Source organism: Ochotona princeps, chromosome X (genome assembly GCF_030435755.1).
Source record: "Ochotona princeps isolate mOchPri1 chromosome X, mOchPri1.hap1, whole genome shotgun sequence".
NCBI lineage: Eukaryota > Metazoa > Chordata > Mammalia > Lagomorpha > Ochotonidae > Ochotona > Ochotona princeps.
The window spans coordinates 4,285,222-4,304,832 of record NC_080865.1 but is presented as its reverse complement, the minus strand read 5'-3'; the positions used below and the strand labels follow the sequence as shown (position 1 = coordinate 4,304,832).

The following is a 19,611-nucleotide window of genomic DNA, read 5'->3' as shown; positions in this document are numbered from 1 at the left end:
CCAGTCTGTGGTCTCTGCCCCTTTGCCAATTGATGCTGGCCTGCTAACGGGAGTCTGGGAGCATTCACTCCATTTCACCTGTTTTGGATGCTGGAACTGGAATTCTTTTTTTATATAGAGCGGAGGAGAGACAGAGGAAATTCTTCTGTCTGATGATTCACTCCCCAAGTGACTACAATGGCCAGTGCTGTACCAATCCAAAGCCAGGAGTCAGGAACTTCCTCCAGGTCTCCCACACGGGTTCAGGATCCCAAGGCCTTAGGCCACCCTCAACTGCTTTCCCAGCCTACAAGCAGGGAGCTGGATGGGAAGTGGGGCCCCCAGGATTAGAACCAGTACCCATATAGGATCCTGGAGCATTCAAGGCGAGGACTTTAGCCACTAGGCCACGCACTGGGCCTGAAGAAATACTTTCAAGGTCCACTGGCTGACATAGTCACCCTTAGAGTCTCAATTTGTCCAGATGTTTGCTGTCAATGCATGGCTGGGGTAGCTGACCAATTTGTTTTGCCCTCCTTCCTCTGCTATGGTACTAGATGTCTTTTGCAGGCCCCAATGGCAGCCGTATCCTCCAAGTGCATCTGGGCATGCTGTCCACTGCACATTTCTGACATATGCACTACACAGTCAGACCATAGATCCTGTAATTCTCCCTGTGGTTGGAGTTCTGATTCCAGTGGTTCAGTAGAGGGGAAAGTCCAGAGGAACCTCATCTGAGGTGACCCCAGACCTGACTCCTGTGTGTTAGGAAGTATGGGGTACAGCTCAGTCTGTCACCAACATCAGCTTATGTAAGCAGGGTTGCTGGCAGTTGTTGGGTCAGTTCTGTCTCCAGCCCCATCTCTCACTCAACCAATGGATGCTGCAGCCCAACCCAACCCTGTCACCATACACTTGGGCCTCATGTATACCAGTGAGAACCGTAGCCTGTTTGGAGCAATCCCCAATAACCCCCCACCAGGCCAATTCCCATCCCTGGTTCCTGCTGGTATGTGTAGCAGACTGTTCTAATCTGTCCTGCGTAACATTTGGTTTTGTACACACCAATGGGTGCTGTGTGCCCAAAGGACCCCACTGTCCAGCCCACACTTGTGCTGACAGGTACTACTGCCTATTCAGCCAGTCCCACTCCCACCCTGGTTCTCATGTTCACCAGGGGGAGTGGCAGCCCATTAGAGAGGTGCCCACATTTTCCCTGCAAGGCCCACTCCCAGTCCTGGGATCTTTGATTTTCCAAGTGGTTGTGCAGTCCAGCTTGACAGGATTTGCCCATAGTTTCAGTACTTGCCAGCTGATGCTACAGCAAAGCCTAACTAGCCTGCACTTATGGCCCACTCATGAACTAGTGGATAGTCAGCCCAGTCTGGTTCTTCCCCTAAACCTGCTCACATGCAGGCCAACGGGTGTTGTAGCCCTGCCTATCCTGGTTTGGCCCCGGTCCCAGTTCTCACTCTCACCAGTGGGAACAGTGGCCCAGCAGGGGGGTCCTCCCTGCCCCTACTGGCCTCAACCTTCACCCCTTGGTCTTACATGTATTGGTGGGTGCTGAGGCCCAGAATGGCATGGCTTTGACTCCTCTCAGTATCTGCCAGCAGGTGCTACAGCCTGGCTGGGCCCGTTTTGTCACCAGTTCCAGCAAATGCTGGTCGATGCTGCAGCACATCCCAGCCCAGCCAGCCCCCAGTCTTGGCCCTAATGTCAACTGGCTGGTATTTCAGCCTGACCTGGCCTGTCCTACACCGCATCCTGTTTCTCACATCTGCCACTTGGTGTTATGAACTTGCCCAGCCTGGCCTGCCCCTAGACTTGACCCACACATATGCTGGTGGGTACTGTAATCTGGCCTGGTGTGAGCTGCTCCCAGCCTTGATTCTTGTGCTCACTTGCAGAAACCACATCTGGACAGAGGAATTTCCCAGGCTTCTCTATCAGGTCTCCTCCCAGTGACAGATTTGTTTATCCACATTCTAAAGAAAGCTTGCCTGGGGACACTACTGTCAGGATGATATTACACAAGACACAAGTAAACAGGCTAATTTCCCTTACCATATTAAGAAATGGTAAATATTTTAAAAATTAATAGAAAAATAGACGGTGGACAAAACCAAGAAATTCACAATAAGGCAGACAAAATGATTCATAATCATACAAAATGGTGCTCCTTTCCTTACCACATTAAGAAATATTAAATATTAATGTTTTAAAAATTAATAGAATAGTAGATGTTGAACATAGGCAAATAATTTACAATAAAACAAATGAAATATTTAAAATAGTGTTCATTATTACTTTAAATCAAGTATGAATTTAGTCCACACAGAAAATCAATTTTCACCTACGAGAATTTTATTCAATTTCATGAAGGTACAAAAGTCAGTCCAAAAATATAAACTAGACACATAATTGCTTTGAAAGAGGACAAGTTGAAGATAGCAGAACACCAGTTTGAAAATGAGTACTGAAAGTAGTAGCATTTGGAATGAACAGGTTGCAGACACACTAAGGACATAAGATCCATAGAGTATATTAAGGTTTTGGAATGTGTAGGTGTAAAAAATTATTCCTGAGTATCCTTTGATTTCTAAATGAATGGCATAATTACATAGCTGGGAGATTATATACCTTTGCAAACATATGCATTGACAGTATGACCTAGTAATCTTGTTTCTCTTTGAGACAGAAGGTAATTGACTTCAAATCTTTAAGTGCATACTGTTTCTTTTCCCAAAATGCTGAAATTGGATTTTATATATATTATTTAATATTGATAATATCAGAGATATTCCACTGTAGAGATGAAAAAATGTACTCAGAGATGAACATTTGTATAAGTTCTAAAGCAAAATAAATGAAGGGTCTAAGATTTGTATTCGGGTTTCTTGTGTCAGTATCCAATCCATGGGCATTCTTTATATAACAGACAGTTATGTTGGTCTTCTATGATTTAGAAAAAGCAAAAGTTAGGCAATGAGAAGGCTTTCACTTTTACAAGGGTTTTCTGATGAAGATTTGCTCGGGTATGGATTTTGCTGACAACTACAATGGAACCTAGATTATAAGTCCATCCTATCAACCATGTTCACTGGATTTGTCAGATGTGCCTATCATGATGAACCTGCATTCTACTATGTGTTCCTAATCAGGCAGAAATTCTGTGAAGATACCTTTCAGTAGACACTAGAGATTGGCAGATCAAAGGATAGTACTGGGGCGACTTTTCCAATGTACCTATTCAATGTCTTAAATGCCAGCTGTCTTTTAAAGTTTTATCTTTAAAAAGAAAGCCTTTAACATTCATCCTTTGATAAGCTCATACCTTACACCTACAAACTTACACTTTTGACTACGTCACGAATTATGTTGGGGCCTCATGGTAAAAATATGATTTAAGGTGATCCAGTTCTTCAAGGAGTTCATACCTACTTGGGGAAGTATACACAAGAACCTTAAATGTAAACTCAAGATTTTTAAATACTGTGATTTGGTTTATCTGTAGGGAATAGTTATAAAAGTGTTGCATTAAATCTAGTTGAGAACTCTGGAGAGAGTTTCTGCAGTAAGACATACTTGCTTTACACCAAATGGAGTAGTTGGGAGAGAATATTCATAGACATGGGTGGGAGAGAGACCTCTCAGCTAGTTCAGGCAGCAAGAACTTAGGAAAGAGCTAACGATATGAGCAGGACTGCTCAGACACGAGGCACACGGCTCCTGGATGAACGAGTACATGAAAAATCTAACCAGAGGAAAATGAGAAATTGTTGCAGAATCCCTGGTAGGGAATAATACACTCAATTTTGCTTATCTAAAAATAATGCTTCTTAAATACAGGCTCATTAGCTACATTATTTTTAGGAGTCCATGTAAATATCAGTGTGATCTCGGCTAGGCTGATATGGCAGAGGTAGTCATTGATTGGGCTTGGTGATAATTCATGAGAATAAGAGAAAAGAAATTATTTTCAAATGTTTGACATACCTAGCCATGTAGGTGAAAATGCCACTTATGGGACTTGAAAGAACAGCAGGGTTGGGACAAAAAAAGGTTTTTGGAATGTTCAATTAGAAGCATATGTGAACCAATCGTAAGAAGATGTTAAAAAAGACATATTTCAAATATCTGGAGTTTGAGAGATGCATGATGCAAATTGGGCATTCACCACTACCACCTTGATAATCATATAAGGATTAAATAATATGCACATGGATAAAATGTATACTCTTGTTATTTAGTTATTTGTCTAATGTATCGAAGTTTTACATGCAAACGTAAACCTACAACACTTTTTTCACAGGCGCAACTGAAACAAATTACAGTGACTACGGATTAAAAATTATTACCGGGCCCAGCGCGGTAGTCTAGTGACTAAAGTCCTCGCCTAGCATGCACTGCTGGGATCCCATATAGGCGTCGGTTTGTGTCCCGCTTCCCATCCAGCTCCCTGCCTGTGGCCTGGGAAAGCAGTCCAGGACCGCCCAAAGCCTTGGGACCCTGCACCTGCGTGGGAGACCTGGAAAGAAACTCCTGGCTGCTGGCTTCGGATCAGCTCGGTTGCGGCTGTTTTGGCCGCTTGGGGAGTGACTCTTGGGATGGAAGAACTTCCTCTGTCTCTCCTTCTCTTTATATATCTGACTTTCCAATAAAAATAAATGAACACATATTTTTAAAATTATTTTCGTAAGTTACACTGCTCTGATTTATTATGTACAGTTTATCATGACTTTGTGATCGAGATGTGATTATTGCAGATTCTCATATGAACAGAGTGTGAAATATTGCATAATATGGAGACTACACAATAGCAGAGCTAGGGAATGCCAAAGCCAGTGTTCTTCCTTACATCTTTCTGGGTTGAGTTACAGCAGCACTAACAAGTCACGTCGTGTTCAAGCAGCTGCCGGGGGAGGCTTCAGCTCCGCCCCCATCTGTGGCTGATAGCACAGCAGGTGACGACATTAAGCTCCTCTGGAATTGTGGGTAAATTCCGGACTTGTAAACTCAAGGATTCCTAAGCACTTCTTTGCTTAGTCTATTTCCTCATTTGCTCAGGGTGAAGCAACACGCAAGCACTAGGACCTTGCGGAATCCAGACGGCTATGGCATCTCGGTTCACAGCCCGTGTTCGGATGCTGCTTCTGCAGGCTGTAGGTTTTCTAATCGGCCTAGTAGGCCGAGCAGCTCGAGCTCTAGGCAGTCCTAAGTTTGACTCAAGGACCACCCGTCCCGTGACTGAACCATTGCTACTTCTCTCGGGGGTGCAGTTGGCCAAGCTGATCAGACAGAGAAAGGTGAGCGTACAATGCGATCTGATTGAAAGGAAGGCGGAGGGGGTGCGGAGAGGCGGAGGCGAGGAGACCAGCTTGGGGGTGCAAGGCTTTAGGCCAATTCCGGGAATCACGGTAATGATTGTTATGGTGGTAACATAGTTAAATTCAGCGGAAGTCAATTACACCCTCTACCAAGACTAAACAGAAAAGGAGCTCACTGGGGATAAGAGGAGACTTCTGGGAATTGTAGTATGCTTATTTAAACCCGGGCCTTTCGCTGTGAGCACCTGGTGGGTTATTCTGGCACCCTTCATAATCCTTCCTATACACTTTTTGTTTGTATGTATTATTGTGCAAGGATATATCAGATACAGTTTTCAAACCGATTCTCAATCATGGGAAGTCTCTTTTTTCCCCCTCAAACTTATTATCAGCTGTGGAAAGTCTGTCATTCCGTCTGACTCCTCCACAACTTCGCCTTCCTCCTCTCCACTCCGTTTGTCTGTTTCCTGCTCCAGATCTATGTGCTTCTTTCTGTCCAAGAAATCTTTTTTTCAAGTTTATTTTAAAAATAGCACTTGATGGAACAGTAATAGGTACGGCTTTGATATGTCTAGTGCATTAGTCCTCATCAAAAATTGAACTGCATACTTACACATCGTGTAATTCACCGACGCGGTCACATAGCAGGTATTCATATTATGCATGAAGAAACAGGCAAAAGACTTGAACAAATACAGAAAAATGGTGGACTTCTTTTTTTTTAAGTTTTATTTCTTTGAAAAATAAAGCAGGATAAGAGGAGAGAGAGAGAGCTTATTTATACAGAAGCAGTCACAGCTCTGGGCACAGACCTTTTACATCATGGTCAAGTGGGTGTTTCCAAGGACAATTCTGTCGTTTGTTTCACCTTGAGGCAGGATCTCAGCCACCCTAATCCTGAGGTCAGGAAGTTATATTAATCAGTAACACATTCCTACTACAGTCTTCCTTCTACAATTTAGTCTTGAATCAGTGAAGGGAGGAAATGCATCATAGAGGGAAGGACCTAAAGATCAAGGAAAGAGGGAAAGAAGAGATTCCCACTGCACCTGGGGACTTAGCACCCTTGATCAGCATATGGTCAATGGGGTCAGCCAAGACAGCAATAATAAAAGGCCCTTTTGCTAAAAGGGTATCAGCAACATCAACTTCCAAGCTCACATTGGTAGTAAACACCAACTCCGCAGAGGCAAACGATGCCCAAATAGATTATAGAATACTCAGTGGGGTTGTCCGGTGTCCATGCAAAGGGAAGTGGAAATGCCTTCGGGTGGATGCAGAGACATCCCCCGGGTCCTGCCGTGCAGGGGGAAATTCCTTGCAGCCCTGCCTGCAATGGAATAATACTCTTCACACCTTTGTATCCTCCACGCCCACCACACAGACCCCAGCAAGATTTCAAATTGTGGTCTCTCCCTTCATAGCTTTGCCACACATTTTCAGATAATATTTGACAAACATCTGGCAAATAATAGTTGATTATGTATTGATTACAAGGATGCACTGTGGAGTGACTACAGAGTATTGGGCTTCAGAAATCCTCCCTCTCTCACTTTCAGTTATGAGATCTTGGAAACATTGCTTCACCTTTTGTGACTTCAGTTTTCTATAAGAAAAATTGCTTGATAATAGAATGTAATTTACAGAGTTTATGTAAGTAAAGATATTGAAACACTGCCTGACTCAATATTCCTATGTAAGTCTTTAATTACTTTAATTAAAGTACTTTAATAATTACTGTCATATTTTTATAATTATAGCCATTATTAGTCGGTTTGTCCTTGCCCAAGAGAAGAGGTTATCCAGATATAGTTTGTATGAAAGTATTCTGAAAAGGACAAGATGAGAGAATACAAAATTTTGTTTCTGTCATTTTTCTTTAAATGTCTCTAAGGTTCTGCCTTTCTTTTTTTTAACTTGTTAATTTTAAAAATTATTTTCCATGATACAGTTTTGTAGGTATAGAGACCCCTCCCTTTCCCTCCCATTTCTCCTTGCCGATGAGCCATTTCCCCTACATTATTACAGAAGTATAGTCCTTCAGTAACAGTTACAGGCTTAACATTCTGCTATTTAGGTGCATTATGACATTGCAGGCATAGACAAAGATAGGTTCTACCTTTCATAATGTTGATGTGAACAATTGATTTTTACAATTTTCTGTCTTTTACACTTATTTTCATTAGAGCACTAATTTTTTATTTCTTATTTTTTTTAATTTTGAATTTTATGGTACAATTCTGTAAGAGCACTAATTCTTAACTGGATGAAATTTCGGCTCCTAAGGAATATAAAAATGTCTAGGGAAATTTTTGGTTGTCACAAATCAATACATATGCAATTTGCATCAAGCAGGTAGAAATGAGGAATGTTACTAAAAACGTTAGGAGGTATGAGATAATTCTCCCCAAAACAAACAAAGATTACCCAGCCCCAAATGTCAAAAATTCCAAGATTAAGAAACCCTGTTGTAATGTGTCTAGGCATGGACCAGGTGAGTCTAAGCTGTAGTACCCAGTAGTAAGAACCGGAATGGGTGTGGGTCAGTTGGGCAGGGCCTCTGTTTCTGCCAGGACAGGAGGTAGACAAAGTCAGTCTGGGACAAGGACCCACTGCTGTGCATGAGATCCACCACTGGGAGGAGACCTGATAGAAGAACTGGAGAACTCCTTTGTCAGGACAGTTTCTGCAGGTGAGCACTAGAAGCAAGGCTGGGAGCAGCCCAGACCAGGCCAGGTTACAGTACCCACAGGCATACACTGGCTCAGGTCTGCAGGCAGCCCAGTATCAGCTGCGAGTGCTGGGACTGTGGGGAAATCCTATCAAACTAGACTGCAGAACCACCTAGAGTGCAAGATCTGGGTTTGGGAGTGGGCCCAGTAGGGAAACTATGCGCACCTCTGATGGGCTGAAACTCCCAGTGGTACATGAGAACCAGGGCTGCAGGTAGGACTGGCTGCACAAGCGGTTGCAGCAGCTGGCATGAGTGTGGGCTGGATAGTGGGCTCAGTTAGGTTGAGCTCGGCTACACACCCATTGACGTGTGAGATCTGAATGGAGTGTGGGAAGAACTAGACCAGTCTTCTGCACATACTGGCAATTGCAGGAATCAGTGCAGTGGTAGGGAGTTGCGCCAGCTAGGCTGCAGTTCCTGCTGGTGAACCTAAGGGTGGAGTGTGTGGTGGGCAGGATTGGGCTGGGCCACAGCATTCATAGGTTTGTGTAAGAGGTGGGGCTGGAAACAGAAATGACTCAGCAACTGGAACTACCAGCATGTGTATAGGTAGATGTGGGTGATGTACTTAGTTGTACCTCATACTGGCAATCACACACAAGTCGCATCTAGAATCTCCTCAGGTTTCTTTGGGGAGCCGCCAAACTGAACCATTGGACTCAGAACTCCAGCTGTGGGGAGAATCGCAGGATCTGTGATCTGATTCGTGGAGTGCATGTGTTAGAACCGGGCCTCCTCAGTGGTTTAGATGGAGCGGTGGACTACATACCCAGATGCACATGGGGGATCTGGCAGTTCATTGGAGTCTGCTGAGGATAGCTGGTGCCATGGCAGAGGAAGGAATGTGACATCGGCGTGCACCAAGATCCCTTATTTGCACTGGTTTGTGTCCCAGCTACTCCACTTTCCATCTAGCTCCATCTACTGGGAAGGCAGTAGAGTATGGCTCAAAGCCTTGGAATCCTACATCAGAATGGAAAACTGGAAACAAGCTCCAGGCTCCTGGCTTCAGATCAGCTCATCTCCAGTTGCTGTGGCCACTTGAGGGGTAAACCAAAAAAAAAAAAAAAAAGGATCTTTCTCTCTGTCTCTCTTTCTTGTAATCTCCAATAAAAATAAGTCTTTAAAAGAAAAGGGAGAAAAAAGAAAATGAGGGACTGACATCGTGGCTCATCAGGTTAATCCTCTACCATGTCATACTGGCATTCCCATATGGACACCTGTTTTATATTCTGCCTGCTCCAGTTCAGATCCAACTCCCTGCTTCTAGCCTGGGAAAGTAGTGGAGGATGACCCTAGTGTTTGGGACTCTGCACCTGTGTGAGACCCAGAAGCTCTTGACTACTAGCTTTAGATAAGCTCAGCTCTGGCCTTTGCCACCATTTGGGGAGGGAACTAATGGATGGAAAACCTCTCTGTGAAAACCTGCCTGTCAAATAAAAAGTGGTTAAAGAATAAGGATATGATGATACTTCACTCCTTACCTTTCTTCTCCTTCCTTTCTCGTTTCCTTTATAAATGCATGTGTTTAGCTACTTTTTTTTTAAAAAAGATTTATTTTATTGGAAAGGCAGATGTACAGAGAGGAGGAGAGACGGAGAGGAAGATCTTCCGTCCGATGATTCACTCCCCAAGCGGCCGCAATGGTCGGTGCTGCGCCGATCCAAAGTCAGGAGCCAGGAGTTTCTTTCTGGGTCTCCCACGCAGGTGCAGGGTCCCAAGGCTTTGGGCGGTCCTGGACTGCTTTCCCAGGCCACAGGCAGGGAGCTGGATGGGAAGTGGAGCTGCTGGGACACGAACCCATGCCTTATTGGGATCCCAGCAGCGCATGCAAGGAAGTGGAGCTGCCAGGATTAGAACGAGAGTCCATATTGGGATCCCGGCATGTTCAAGGCGAGGACCTTAACCATTATGCTATCGTGCTGGGCCCTAGCTACTTTTCATATTGGGATCTTGGTTTACCCTCACCAGTGCTTTTTCTTTTTAATTTTTGAGATAACATTTTAAATAAACAGTATAGTCGAAGACTTAATGCTCCAAGAAATGAAGAGATCAATAAATAAAAATAAGTGTTTAGTTCAACATTAATATAGGCAAGGGCTATAAGCAATGGTAATAAATGAAATTTTCAATTTTGCTCATATAAAATAGTTTTTAAAATAATTACAAAATCATCACAACTGTAGTTATATATACTTATTAACAATTTAGCGAAGATTAATTTTTTTAAATGTTAGCTTGCGTATATAATGTTTGGTATTTGTGTTTATGTGCTTATTTAACTCAACATGTCCTCTGGTTACAATCACTTTTATGCAAATGGCGTATTTTTTATTCTTCTTACACCACTATAATATTCTGTTGTATATGTGTTTGTATGTATCCAAACCACATTTTCTTTATCCGTTCATCTGATGATGGACACTTTGATTTCATGTTTTGCCTTTTTAGCAGTGTTTCTCTAAAAACGGTCATGCAGATAGCTCTGATAGAGTCTATTCCTGTTTTCTGAGTATGTACTCAGTAGAGGGATTGCTGTATCATATAGCCAATCTCTAGTGTTTAAAGAAATGTTCATACTGTTTTCCGCATTCTATACTTATTTCCATTCCAACAGTGCGTAAGAGCTCCTATTTTTTCCACTTCCTCTCCAGCATTTGTTGCTCTCTGTCTTTTGAGTAACAGCAGTTCAAATAGGGGTGAACATATTCATACAGATTCCCACAAATACATTTGCATATGTAATGGTTTCTAATGCACTGATCAATCCCATATTTGTGCTCAATGAAGTAAACCAATGCAAAAGGGCAAATATTATATGTTCTCTCTGATATAAGACAAACTTCATGCAAAAAAACACATGTGTGAGTAAACAAGTATATAGCTACATTCTCCCCGATGAGCTGCGTGATGGAGGTGTGACGAAACATCGCAGTGTGCATCTCCACTCCTGAAAAAAAGGAGGACTCCCAGTGAACATGTTAAATGCAACTTGACAGTTTGATACTACATTTTCTACCATTGCCTATACCTACAATGCCATGATACATTTAATAACAGAATGTTCAATTTGCAAATATTACTAAAAGATGATAGTACTATGAGAATATGATGGAAATTAGTGGGAGGGGGAATGGAGAATCCCTATACCTACGAAACTGCATCATGGAAAATAAAAATTAGATTGTTATAAAAAACAAATTCTGTAACACCAAAAAACCCCACAAAGTATTATAGAAAGCTCTGTAAAATAAAAAGTTATATTTCTTGTTTCTTTTAAAAATTGTTTATTAGTCTTAGCTATTAATATCGTGTATTGTTTTTATGTTCACCCCTTATTAATGTCTTGCTTTGATATCGTTTATTTAGAGATATAAACATTTATGAAGTAGAGAAGTATACAGTGTTATTTATCCTGATTATCTCTTAGTCTGTGTTCTCCTTATATGTGGAATTGTTCTTAATAGAAAATAAGTGACATTTATTAAGCAGCTATGGTGTGATACTTATTAAGGAAAATATTTACTTATATTTCTGCAAATTGAATCATGTTATCTTACATCATCTTAATAATGTAGTTCACATTATTTTGAAAGTTAAGAGTCATCTAAAAATGCCTGCAATGTCACACAACCAGGAAATGGTATAACTAGGTAAATCCAATTTCATTATTTTGCCAATTCCTTAAACAACATTGCATCCTGCTAACCAGCTCTCTGATCATTCAATTCCCTGTGACTCACTGTCTACTGTATGCCTGCCTTCATATATCATCACCCATTTATCAGAATTAAGGCAACTGTTATTTCCATTTGAACCTTCACAGCCTCACTGGGCAGCAAGCTTGGAGCTTACAAAAACATTCTCAGCTTAGCATGGTCACAGCTATTTTTACCTGGTCATTGTCTTTGCACTCGTGACTTCAATTTTGTCGTTGTTCCCAAGGTTGATGAATGATTTAAAATTTGAGTTTCATATGGAAATCAACTAATGACATGTGTTTTAAGATATTTTCTTATGTTTATAAAAGTAAATGTGATACAATTTGTTTAAACATCTTCAAGTTTTATATTGTACAACAAATGAAATAATGAACTGGCTTTGTATATGCAAAATATAGAATAAGTTCCTGGATAAACAAAAACAGTAATTTTGTATGAAAAAGACAGTGTATTTCATTATTCTCTTTTCAAAAAAATAAATCTTGTTTTAAAAGGCAGTGTTAGAGAGAGGAGAGACACAAAGAGATATAATATAGTCCATCTGTTGTTTAGGGTGAAATCTAGCTCCGTCTACTTGTTCACACCACAAATGATCACAAGGGCAAGGGCTGGATCAGGTCAAAACCAGAATCCTAGCACTTCATCTGGGTTTCGCGCATAGGTAACAGGGACTCAAGCACTTCAGCCATTCTCTGCTGCTTTCCCAGGCACATTAGCAGGATGGTGGGTAGCATTTATATGAGATGCCAGCTTCACAAGTTTTGGCTCAACAGGCTTCAATACCATCGTTGTGCCTCTTTTGGAAAATCTATTTATGTGTCTGTATATTCATTTACCATCTATGTCTGTATCATCTATCATATGCCTAGAGATGCTGTAGTGTCTACGTTTCTAACGCCTGCATCCATTTATTTTTCTCTAAAAAGATGAACAAAATTTGATAGTGTTAGTTAACTCTTGGGACTTTTAGGAGAGTGGAAGTTTTATTTTATGATCATTAATATTTTATTTATGATTGATACATAAATAATGTTTACGTGGTACGGTGAAGGGGCTGAATTGAGGGTATATTATTCAATTGCTACAATACTGCAGTTTGATAGGAAGAGCAAATTCTGGTTCCTGTTACCTGGTAGAGTAGGTATGGCTAATAAAAATGAGTTGCATATTCTTTTTAACATTTCGGCTATTGAACTACTTTGAAAAATGTTTAAAACAATAAACATAATCAGTAGCTGATGGAGAAAATTCAAAATATAGTTTGCACTTTTTACATAAGATATAAAAATATCACTAATTGATCCTTTAGTCTGACTATCCCAAAAGTATAATACAGTCATTAAGGTGAATAGTTCTGTATTTTGCTGATGGTAAGAAATATAAGATCTGGAATACTAAATATATCATGATACTTTTTGTAGGAAGGAAGGGAAGAGCTAAAAGAGGTAAAGAGGGGGAGAGGGAAAGAGAAAAAGAAAGTGAGAGCAAGAGAGAAATTTTCACTTTCCATTTCTGGCATTGTTCAGTGAATGGGTATCCTAACAATTTACTACATCTTCATTTTTCTTATGTCAGCAGATTTTGTTTGGAAGTTAAAAAATAAGACTAAGACTTATATCCAGGCTTAGCCATGTATTCTTGTTTAAGTCACTTAATCTCAGGGGGATTTAATGGCTTTAGCTATTCAGTAGGGATGATACTATATGTTTGTAGGACCACTTAATGTGTAGCATATATAAAGGTTTAGAAAATGGTAATGATTGGTGTATTATCATTTGTAATGTCTGCATGTTGTCCTTCTTTTTGACTGCCACATTCTATGCTCAACTGGGGCATCAACTGGAGAATTTGAATAGGTGTGGAGGGTTGTACATTGTCGGAGTAGATACTTAAGTCTGGAGCTATGTATACTAGACAATTGGATTGATTTAGGATGGTTACAATCACTATTCATGCATACATTTAGCAGACTGCTTGCAAATGTATTAGGTATATAATTTCTAAAGGATTGGTGGAATTTGGCCCAAGAGAAAGGTTGCATATGCATTCTCTTAAACTCTCCTGTACCTACGGTTGTATCTTATTTTTTAATTTTTAACATTAGTCTGTTGTATACAGTATTTCTCCTCAGCTGCTTTTGTAGTTTATATGCTTTATGGGTGTTTAAAATGAGTATTTATATTTTCATGTTAGGTTTGTTGCAATATGCCATTGTATGTGTTATTAAATTTTTATCTTTGTTGACATCATTATTCAATTCAAATTTGCTTTATCATAATTGAAATACTTTATGTAGTTTCTTTTTAGTTTCTTATATATAAATCATGTTACAATAATTATATCACTATTCAATATCTTTGATAAGAAATTACCCTTTTCTCTTTTTAAAAAAGATTTCTTTGTTTTTATTGCAAAGCCAGATATACAGAGAGAAGGAGAGACAGGAAGATCTTTGGTCCAATGATTCACTCCCCAAGTGGCTGCAATGGCTGGAGCTGAGCCGATCCAAAGTCGGGAGCCAGGAGTTTCTTCTGGGTCTCCCACGTGGGTACAGGGTCCCAAGCCCTTAGGCTGCCCTCGGCTGTTTTCCAGGCTGCAAGCAGGGAGCTGGATGGGAAGCGGGACCACCAGGATCAGAACCAGTACCAATATGGGATCCTGGCACATTCAAGGCGAGGACTTTAGCCACTAGGCCACTATGCTGGGCCCAAATTACCCTTTTCTTAATAATTTGTAATCGCTTTTCTTACCACGTAGACATTTTGTTTACATGAAAGATTGTTTTTGAAATAGGTAAGCCTATTAAAAAATCATGTTTTATATGGAATTGAATGATGGACAGAGAGGGAAAGTCAGCCAAACAGAAATCTTCCATCTGCAATGGCCAGGGCTGGTTCAACTGGAGGCCAGGAGCTCAGAATTCTGTCTATCCCATGTTAGTGGCAGAGTCTCACTAGGTCCATTATCTGGGAGCTGGATCGCAGGTGGAGCACTCAGCTTGAATCTGTGCTCTGATCTGGAGCACCCCTGTGAAAAACAGTGGCTTCAACTACCATGGAGCAATGTCAGCCCCGGCTTTTTTTTTTCCACAATGAAATTTAATGTCTTTGACCACTAATTAGGGGATAATTCTTCAGAAGTGATATGACATAATTAAATTAATTTATTCCATTTAAGATTTGTGGTTTATTATACTTATTGTGTCTTTATATTCTGTTTACAAGATTTATTCATTTTTTTTTTATTTGAGAGAGTTAAAGTGAAGGGGGAGGGGGAGGAGGAGGAGAGAATGCCAGGAATTCAATGTGGTGACCCATGTACGTGGTAAGAAACCAGTTACTTTAATCATTATTGTTGCCTACCATGGTGCATCTTAGCAAGAAACTAGAATCAAAAGTAATGCTGAAACTTGAACTCCCTCCTCCCTGTCTTGATTTAATTTTATCTGTTTTTCTCTGCTGTTGATTTGAGAGTTCTACTTTGTAATTTTCTATTGTTTGCTGTGTTGTGTCTCAATTACTAAAACTGCAATTATATGTTAAAATTAAATAATAATCTTCAATAAATGTATACTGAATGGATTGTTCCATAACTAAATTTCACTAACTAACTTACTATTAATTTCAGGTGAAATGTATAGATGTCATTCAGGCTTATATCAACAGAATCAAGGATGTAAACCCAATGATCAATGGAATTGTCAAGTACAGGTGAGCATTTTCAGTGTCTGAACAATTTTCGATTTTTTAAGAAAGTGTACCCTGTGGGTACACAAGTTTATTGTATTTCCCAGTCTCCTGTCATTCTGTCCTTCTTTCTCTGCTCACTGGGACATACCTTGACTTCTAATTAAGCACATTTGCCTCTTTTTAGCTTTCATACTTTGTTTTTCTGCCACTCTTCCATTCCCACCAAGATCCTTGAGAGAAAGTACTAAATTTCATGGGATTTTGCAAATCTAACAAACAGAACAAGCCCTAAAATGTAGATATCCTTAGCTCCTTACTGAATTAATGAATATTCAGTGGTGACTCTAATAGGAACCCCCTACCATCATACACACATACATTAAAACACAATGTGAATGTGGTATATTAAGGTTTTATTTGACAGCTCCAGCACTCTATATGGTTGCTAGCTCTAGTCATGACTGCTCCACATCTGATCCAGCTCTCTGCTTATGCCCTGGGAAAGCAGCAGAGGATGGCTTGGGTTCTTGGTTCCCTGCACCCATGTGTGAGTCCTGGAAGAAGCTCCTGGGTCCTGGCTTTGAGTCGGCTCAGCTTTGGCCGTTTGGGAGATGAACCAGAGGATGGAAGATCTCTCTAGTTTTTCTATGTAAAATTGTCTTTCAAATAAAAATAAATAAGCCTTTTAAAAATATGCATCCTGTGCTTGCTTCAACAGCACAGATACTAAAATTGGAACAATACAGAGAAGACTAGCATGAGCCCCGTGCAAGGATGACAGTTCATGAAGGATTTGGATGCAAATTCATGAAGCGTTCCGTATTTTTCAAAATATCCATCCTGTGTATGACTTCTGTTTTTCAGTAAGTCAACACAGATATTTTCTAGGCAGCAGTGAAATACTAGCAGTAAAATTTTTGAATAACTTCTCTGCAACATCTTGTTCAATGGTTAGCACAGTTCTTAGAACAGTATGATATAGAGTATCGTTGTGAAGATCTCAGTCATTCACAATCTGCTTTAAAAATTTTGGTCTGGTTTGCATATTAATTCTGTTATTAATGTGTATTAATGTGTTTAAAATAGCTGCATGTTTTATTTAACTTAAACCAATCATTTTAAAGTGGAAGTTGCTACTGCTGCAGGATTTTTTTTAAGATTTATTTTTATTGCAAAGTCAGATTTACAGAGAGGAAGATCTTCTGTCTGATGATTCACTCCCCAAGCGGCCGCAATGGCCGGTGCTGAGCCAATCTGAAGCCAGGAACCAGGAACTTCTTTCCAGGTCTCCCACGCAGGTGCAGGGTCTCAAGGCTTTGGCCCGTCCTCTACTGCTTTCCCAGGCCACAAGCAGGAAACTGGATGGGAAGTGGAGCTGCCGGGATTAGAACCGGCATCCATATGGGATCCCGACATGTTCAAGGTGAGGACTTTAACCTCTAGGCTACCATGCCGGGCCCATTCATGGCACTGCTACAAAAGTCAGTTGACCAGAACATTGGCATATAACTTAGGATTATGATGTATGATCTTATGATGTATTGTTGCTTTCAGTTGTCTAATATTTTATTGAGATTTCCTGCATGTATGTTCATTAAGGGCATTGTAGCTATAGTTTTCTTTTTCTGTTGTGTCTTCATGTGAACTTGTATCAGAGTGAGCATTACATCCTTGTCAGTATTTTCCAATAGTATTGATTAGTTTCTCTTTCATGATTCATATTGTTTTGTAGTAAAGCTTTCAGATCCTTGACTTTTCTTTGGTGGGAGACTTTAAATTACCCCTTCAGTCGCATTTTTTATATGTCTGTTTAGATTTTTCTGTACTACCTTGAGTTAATCTTTCTAAGTTATAGATATTCAGGAATTTATCCATTTCTTTGAGTTTTTCCAGTTTGTTAAGATCTACTTCTTCAACATATCTTCCTAAGATCCTTTATGTTTCTGAGGTATTCATTTTAGTGTCTCCTTTTTCATCTTCAATTTCTATTTATTTGAGATTTCTCTCCCTTTCTTATTTATTTTGGTTAAAAGTTTGTGCATTTTTGTTATCTTCTTAAAAAAAGAAGCCACTTAGCGTTTCATTTTATTCATCTTTTGTACTTTCTTTAGTTTAAATTTCATCTATTTATGTACTGAACTTTCTCACTTCCTGCTAATTTTTGATTGTTTTATTCTTATATTCCTAAGTCCTTGAGATGAATCATTAGATCATGTATTAGAACTCTTTTTTAAAAATATAAACATTTATTATTATAAAGTTACTTATTAAAATTTATTAACTGATCTCTTACTACTGCTTTCAGTATATCCTCAAGTTTTGGAATGTTGTTTACATTTTCATTTGTTTTGAGAAAAACTGAAAAAATTTCCTCATCTGTGACAAGATGAAGATTTCCTCGCTCACCGCTTTTGCACTATGGACTGTTGGGAGTATTAGCAAGAGCAATTAGCGAGGATAAGGAAATAAAGGGCATTGCAGAAGACATGATGTACTGATGTACACTTCACCAAAAGACTGCTAGTACTGATAAAACAATTCGGTAAAGCTTCAGATTACAAATCAAGGTACGAAGAACAGGAGCTTCTTGTATACACCAATGATGAGCCTGTTGCAAGAGAAATCAAGGCATGAATCCCATTCACAATAGCCACAAGATTCAGATATCTAGAAATACTCTTAGCCAAAGAAGTGAACTATTGTCACAATGCAAGTCATAAAGAGTTAAAGCAATAATCATGTACACAAAAAATGGAAATGCATTCCTTGCTATACTATCTGAGGCAATCTACAGATTTAATGCAAATCCTAACAAAATATCAATGATTATTTACGGAATTACAAAAAAGAGTTCTAAAATTTGTATGGAGCATGGACAGTTAAAGCCATCATATTATAGCCACTGCCTCCTAGCAAATGCCTGATTGAAGCCCTAGATGTTATGTGCTTTTAATTCAATTAATGTACCTTCTAATTCAATTGATCAATTCAGCTAACGCACTTGGGAACCACAGAGGTCTTTGAGCTACGGCCACCTGCATGGGGTTCCTGGGTGGATGCTTGGCTCTTGACTTTGGCCTAGCCTGGCCATGGCTGTTGTGGGCATTTAGGGAGTGAACAAAATGGTGGAACATAATCTCTTTTTCTTCCTCTTCATGTCTATGTCCCTCTTGTCACTCTTCCTTTCAAATAAATAAATAGTTTTAGAAGGGGTGTGTTTATAATCTTTGTTCACATTCCTGAAGAATACCATTTTTTTTTCTACTTGCTACGGTCATTATCTTTATACATAATGTAGGGTTAGGCCAGTGATTGCAAAGTGAAATGAAAACACAGCCTTGTAAAAATTAGAAAAATTTAAAAAACGAAGAGAATGAAGGAAGAATGTAGGTGGGGGATGTGGGCAGAGGAGAGGGTAGGTGAGTTATCAATATGCTTCTAAATATGCGTTGTGAAATAGATGAAATTTGCTCAATTTATGTAAATAGTATATTTTTTATTCTTTCTGTGTAAATATAGAGATGAATTTTCAGGGCAAAACACATTATCCTTGTTGAAAGTGATGCAGTTGCATTAAGAGGGGAGACTGGAGGCTGCTTGTGACTGAATAGGTGAGCAGAGAAGGACAGTGGTTGTCAGAGGAAGGGACATTTAGAGATTTGGAGATTGAGAGAAGAAGAAGAAAAAGTAGCTTTTCCATCTGAGACATTAGATAAAATAAAAGGATACTCAACAATCCTTGCAGAAGGTTTGTTAAGGCTGCTCGTGGCATGAGTGTTTTAACCCCCTGCTCTTGATAGGTATCACCTTTCACCACCTAATGGTCTTATTCTCCTCATAATTATGTTCTTACTGCACTTGAAAATTAAGATATTGCTATTGAAATGAAAGAATATATTTTTAAAAAGCTATCAGAGAACCTTTTACCAGTCACTCAAAGTTAGCACTTCTCTTGTTATTTCAACTGTAGCTTAACTGGAGTACAGATATAAAAATACACATATTGATCCATGGATTTTGTATGAAATTATTCTATTAGTTGATATGTTGCTTTATGCATGTTCTGACCTTCTATGAGTCAACTTCATAAAATATAATATGGACACTCAAGGTTTACAATTTTGCAATGATGAATGTTTATGAAGTGTTATGAGTTT

General features: G+C 39.7%; 1 protein-coding gene and 1 non-coding gene across 2 annotated transcripts in view; both read left to right on the top strand.

The window, feature by feature from the left end:
- Positions 1-4,980: 4,980 nt before the first annotated feature.
- FAAH2 (fatty acid amide hydrolase 2) overlaps positions 4,981-19,611 on the top strand; it is a 60,460-nt gene continuing 45,829 nt past the window's right edge. Inside the window, exons 1-2 of the mRNA XM_004598280.4 lie at positions 4,981-5,288; positions 15,393-15,475. Of these exons, the coding sequence (XP_004598337.2) occupies positions 5,097-5,288; positions 15,393-15,475 (275 nt within the window). The 5' untranslated portion in view covers positions 4,981-5,096. The remainder of the gene's footprint in view (positions 5,289-15,392; positions 15,476-19,611) is intronic.
- Positions 16,157-16,263, top strand: LOC118760449 (U6 spliceosomal RNA). The gene has a single exon (XR_004996791.1). It is a non-coding gene; the product is annotated as a U6 spliceosomal RNA (small nuclear RNA).